General features: G+C 28.6%; 1 protein-coding gene across 1 annotated transcript; it reads left to right on the top strand.

Annotated features, from left to right (window-relative positions):
* Positions 1–658: 658 nt before the first annotated feature.
* Positions 659–4,218, top strand: LOC123664540. Its single transcript, XM_045599074.1, has 6 exons — positions 659–891; positions 1,259–2,020; positions 2,228–2,403; positions 2,994–3,095; positions 3,381–3,500; positions 3,932–4,218. Exons 1-6 carry the CDS (start codon positions 859–861, stop codon positions 4,191–4,193), a joined length of 1,455 nt encoding a protein of 484 aa, XP_045455030.1. The 5' UTR covers positions 659–858; the 3' UTR covers positions 4,194–4,218.
* The last annotated feature ends 1,526 nt before the right edge of the window (positions 4,219–5,744 follow it).

Genomic DNA, 5,744 nt, shown 5'->3' with positions numbered 1-5,744 from the left:
ACGGGCTTATGAACCCATGTCCTTTTTTACTCTAATACATGCAAATTTTTATTTTTATTTTTTTTTCTATTTCAAGGTAGGCGTTACTCAGCAACATCGCTGTTCAAGTCAGACTATGTTTGTTTTTAATGTCTCCAAAAGAGACGTGAGTCCACCGACCGGTTCTTAATCTAATCTATGGTGCAACATTTTTTTTTTTGTATTATTATTATTTCCTTATAATACTATACCTATATATATCTAGCTAAACCTTACATTATTTACATGCGTAATAATCGTTTTCTTAGAAATATATTTTTTAATATTGTCTATATTACTACCAACTTACTCCTCCCAAGCAAAGCAACCTATTCGAATTTTATTTTGACATCTCGAGAATACTCTCAACGACGGCGGTGTCTCTATTATGAATCGCCAACTTGAGACTATGCTCGAGGATGTCTTTTTCCGAAGCCTCCGCCAATTTTATTTATTTATATAGATAAATAATTAATGTTTGATAATAATGCAAAAAACAACTTTTGTTTTAAAATATTGTCTTAATTACATATAAGTTCATGAAATAAGATAAAAATTAAGTAGTGCTGTTAAAAAAAAAGAATACTAAAAATCGTTTTTATTTCAAATTATATATGGCAACTATTCTTCGAGTACAAAAAAAAAAAAACAAAAACAGCTGAAGGTATATGCTCTGTGTTCGAAATGTAACGCCATGTTTTTAGGCAATCTGTTATTGTAGTGTGAATTTTTAAAATTTTTCGAACTGTGATAAGATTTTACAAAATAAAACACAATATTTTGAATTAATATTAACCGTTACAATTTGTTTAGAAATATTTTGATTAAACGTGTAATAAAATGCGTAGCAAATCTAAATCGAGTAAACATTCAGTAAGTTTTCCCTCGATTTGTTCTAGTATACAAAAATTTCTTTTTGTATTTGCTCGTTTATAAAGAACATTTTTTACACATTAAGTTAAAGTGTCGAGTTACAGTAATTTAATTTTATAGCAGTAAATTTTTTGTAAATAACTTATTTTGCGTAATACCTCCAAATTTTATGTTATAGAATTATTTTAAGGTCTAAATTTTCAAAGTATAATAAATAAATTATCTTAAATATAGTGTTTATCTTTCTTTCTATTCGTGTGTTTAAAAAGTATAACATTTTTTAAATTATGTAACAAGTATTAAATCATCAACATCCAACAACAAGTCTGTCGTACTTATTGTAAATACTACTAAACTAACTTTACAGAAAAGTTTGGGATCTCATTCGTCATTAAGTGTTGAAAAGAGGAAAACAATAAAAAAGAAAAAGGCTAAAAAATCAAAGAAAACGATCAAAAAACTATTCGACCACCTTCGTAACGAGAGCATGTCGTCCTGTTCCACTAGTTCATCAAATTGTACTGTAGTAGAGGTTCAAAATCAAAACACAGACAATAAAAGTGCTGTTATTTTTAACAAACCAATATCTAACAATGATAGTCTCATTGTTATTAATGATGATGATCTCGGTACAAATAATGAGCCGTGTCCATTACAGTGCTCAACACCCCTGTCTCATAGTAAGCACTTAATAAAGGACAACAATACCCCTGAAACAAGTGTCAACAATAATTCAGTCATATTACAAAGCTTTAAAAAGGATGTAGAAGATTTAACAAAAGAAATAAATCGAGATTCATATTTAACAATAGATCTTACTGTCGATAGTTCCCAAAATACTAATAATCAGTCGGGTATGAATACAGTCATAGACTTAGTAAATGCATCTGACGTGCATGACTGTACAATCACTAACGACAGCCTGTCGATGAGTGGCGATTCTGACGTTACAGTAATAAACACAAAAAGAAGAAAGAAACTTAACACTAGCCAAATGCAAAAGTTTGCAAAAGGTATTGAGAAATTGGGCTTAAAAGAAAGAGGAAAACTACTTGAATTTATAACAAATACAATATTCAACGGGTGTAATAGACCAAATAGTACGACCAATAGCCTCCATAGTATAAAAGTGAGTTGTGCTAGTATATTTTGATATATACATTAGTTTACTTAATTTAATCAGCTGTACTTTAAACTGGGTATATCAGTTGGTTGTTACCTTTAAAAAGCATTGAGTTGCTTACCTTAAAAACAGATGATAGATAGATTTATATTATATTTATTCATATAAACATGAATATGCAACAAATAACAGTAATCTGTGTAATTTTATTAGAATGGTGTAAGTCGTGCAACTGAAACTGTTGAAGATACATACATAAAAGAAGTAATTCTCGGCCAGGCTAGTTCTAGAAATAGCATAGGAAGTAATATATATAACCCCGAGAGAGATATTAAGAACAAAACGGGATTAAGAATGGTTGTTATCGACGGTAGCAATGTCGCAATGCAGTAAGTGTATGATTTTTGTTAACAAAATTTTTTGTGTTGATTAAACTCTATTAAACATAAAACTTAGATTAATCTTACTTTGATTTAACTTATGGTAATATTATGGCTAGCCCAAATAAATTAAAAATAAAACACTTATTAAAAGACTATCTTTTTAAATGCCCTAAAAAGAATAAAATTAAGTTTCCCTTTTAAAGTTTTACTATCAACATAAAATCATTACACAATTTATATGACATAAAAGCTTGTCCTGATATTTAAGTATTCATACTTATTTTGGTCAAAACTCATTAATTAATTAATGAAGTAAAAAAATTAATAATGTTAAACTTAAACCATCCAATAAGTGCATTAGCACGATTATCATTTACAATGAAAGGATGGTTTATGCATAATAACACTTTCCTCCTTAATTTATTTCCTTTAACAATTATATAACATTGTATAGACACACTGTCATTGGGCGACCCATCATATATGTATGTTTTCTTAAGCTGGATCTCGTACTAAATATTTACCCTCGTGTGTTTAATGATAATGATCCAGTACATATGTAAGATAATACGTTAATTATTATTTATATCTTGCAGGCACACTAAGGGTAGGATATTCTCTGTCAAAGGTTTGAAGATCTGTATAGACTACTTTTTGCAACGTGGACATGTAGTTAAGGCTTTTGTGCCTCATTTCAGGTAAATATACCCATTTTTTCCATACTAACTGTTCATTCCGTATTAACTGTTTGTTTAAAGTCATAGTTTTTAAACAAGACTTAAGTTTTATGTAATAAAATAATTAAGGCCTAAAAGACTATGTTTATTTCAATGATGAATTGTATGTAAAGGATGTATTTTATCATGCTTATATCTATATACCCATTGTGTACTAATGGTTTTTATTTAAAAAAAAATTGTCAACATGTCTTAAAAATTTTGAATGACTAAAGATTTTTTTTTAAGTTTAAATATATTTTTCAGGTGTAAATATGGCAAGAGCACAGATGGAAAGCTTCTGGATCAACTAGAAAGACAAGGTCTAGTTGTGTACACCCCTTCGAGAGAGATACAAGGAAGAATGATCACATCTTACGATGATAGGTAATTTATTGTAACTATCATTTAACCAACTTCAAAAAATATTTTTCTTCAATCAACTTTTTTTTTTCACGTGTCTTATGTATCATTTTACTGGGGTTCCTTTAATAATAATATAATAATTTGCTGGTTGTTTTTTTAATCTGAAAGCTTATTTTGTGGCCCCATTTTAATATGAGCAAGACCTGACATTTTTGAAATACCCCTAATAATATGTATTGTACTATACTTGTCGATGTAAATTGATTTTTTATTGTTTGAGAATAAACATAATTATTATACACAACTACGCAAGACAGGCGGATTTGCCCTCATTATCGTAATCTTCCATTTGTAGAAATCATATTGTGGTGTTAAGTACCCTAAAAAATTCCTTGATTGAAATAGTTTCGCAATTTCCGTAAAGAAGGATACAAAGTTAATATTGTTTTCAGATACATAGTACAGTGTGCAGCGGAATTCGACGGTGTTATAGTCTCAGGTGATAATTACAGGGATTTGTTGACTGAAAACCCAAGATGGCGGAACGTTATCGAGAATAGATTGCTGCAGTTTACTTGGGTCGGAGACATGATAATGTTTCCACGCGATCCCTTAGGCAGGAACGGACCTACACTGGAACAATTTTTAAAACATGGGACTCCACCACAAAAACTAACAATACAGCAGTTAAATGACTTTTATGATAATTTATAAAAAGAAAAAACATTTTGTAGCAGTGTTACCATTTCTATAAAAAATATAATAGATTTTGTTTAAAAAATGGCCAAACGTGACCTGTGAGGTAACAAAAATGTAAATATGAAGATGTTATTTATAGTTCTTTTTTGCATTATTGTTAATTTAGTAATTGGAGCTTTGTATATATTTGTATTAGCGTGGTAAAAAATTGTACCAGAATTTTTATAGTTTATTCCGTCAAGTAAATATGTTTAAAAAAATATTTTCGGCTCAGTTAATAATTTTAATGTGGGCATATTATTAACAAAAAAGACAATCTTTTTTATATATTGGTGATATGAAAAGGCCCAAGCTGTAACGATTTTTAAATCAATCTGGCAAACATAAATGGCATTTGCTATAAATATTAGTTATGAATATCAATTCATAACCAATATTTATAGCAACTTTTCCATTCCCCTATACTGTTTTAAACGCCGATTAAATACAGTTTTTTTGTATATGAAAATGAGAAATGTTGTATTACACTTGATTTTTTAAATTATTGCGGCGTTTTAAACTAATGTGTTGTAAAATAGTTCATAAAAATTTCAATATTTATATTTTATTCTAACCGAATTTCTATTTGTATATGATTGTAATACCTTAAATTGAAATTAAGTTTTGAAAAAATGTTCTTACTATTATTAATATTGTTTTGATACATATTTGCATGTTCTTTTAGATATTATTTGGAATTATGACAAAATGCAAATATATTTGCAAAAAATAATTAAAATAAGGGATATTTTTAATAACACAAAAAGTCTTATCACCCAGCAATATATCTACATCAATTAAATCATTTTCACAGCAAGTGATTATCAAAACTAACGTTACAGATATTTCGAAAAATAACGATTTAGCTTGTAATATCCCACTGCTGGGTATAGGCCTCTTTCTCAATGGAGAAGGATAACATTATTTTAATGTATTTTTTTCTTCTTTTCAAATGTAACAAAAATTTATATTGTACACAAACTATTATCATATCATGTGTACTGATTGCACAGCACGTACTAATTCTTGCAGCATATTTCCTAGAGAGCCTTTCAAAACTGGCTGTACTTAAAATAATTAAAATTTCAAATGACACCTTCAGCAAATTGTGTTTTTATATAGCATTATTTCTTATAGATATCATGGACTAAGTAATAAATAGCATTTTATAAATAATGCTTGAGGTGGAATACGTAATTAGAACTTCCTTATCACATTGCCTCGACATTGTGAATATCGCCATGCGGATTTCAAGCAATCTGATAAATACAACACTTCGATTCGATAATTGGTTGGGTTAAGTTAGGTTTTTTATTTGGCTGGGTATATTTTTAAACTATACTGTTGGAATAAAATATTTCCATTTGGTCAGAATTGGAACACTTTCGACGAATGCCCCCAATTCTTAAAAAAAAAAAAAACAACATATGCAACAAGTTTGTCATTGGGCCAAAAAAGGAAGTGTGGACGTCTCATTAAAGTAAAATCTGCTTTTACAGTTTAATAATATTATAGAAAAGTAGAATT

The sequence above is a fragment of the Melitaea cinxia genome, chromosome 22 (genome assembly GCF_905220565.1).
Source record: "Melitaea cinxia chromosome 22, ilMelCinx1.1, whole genome shotgun sequence".
NCBI classification, from domain to species: Eukaryota; Metazoa; Arthropoda; class Insecta; order Lepidoptera; family Nymphalidae; genus Melitaea; species Melitaea cinxia.
Note: the sequence above shows the minus strand (reverse complement) of the source record. Positions and strands in the feature narration are given on the sequence as shown.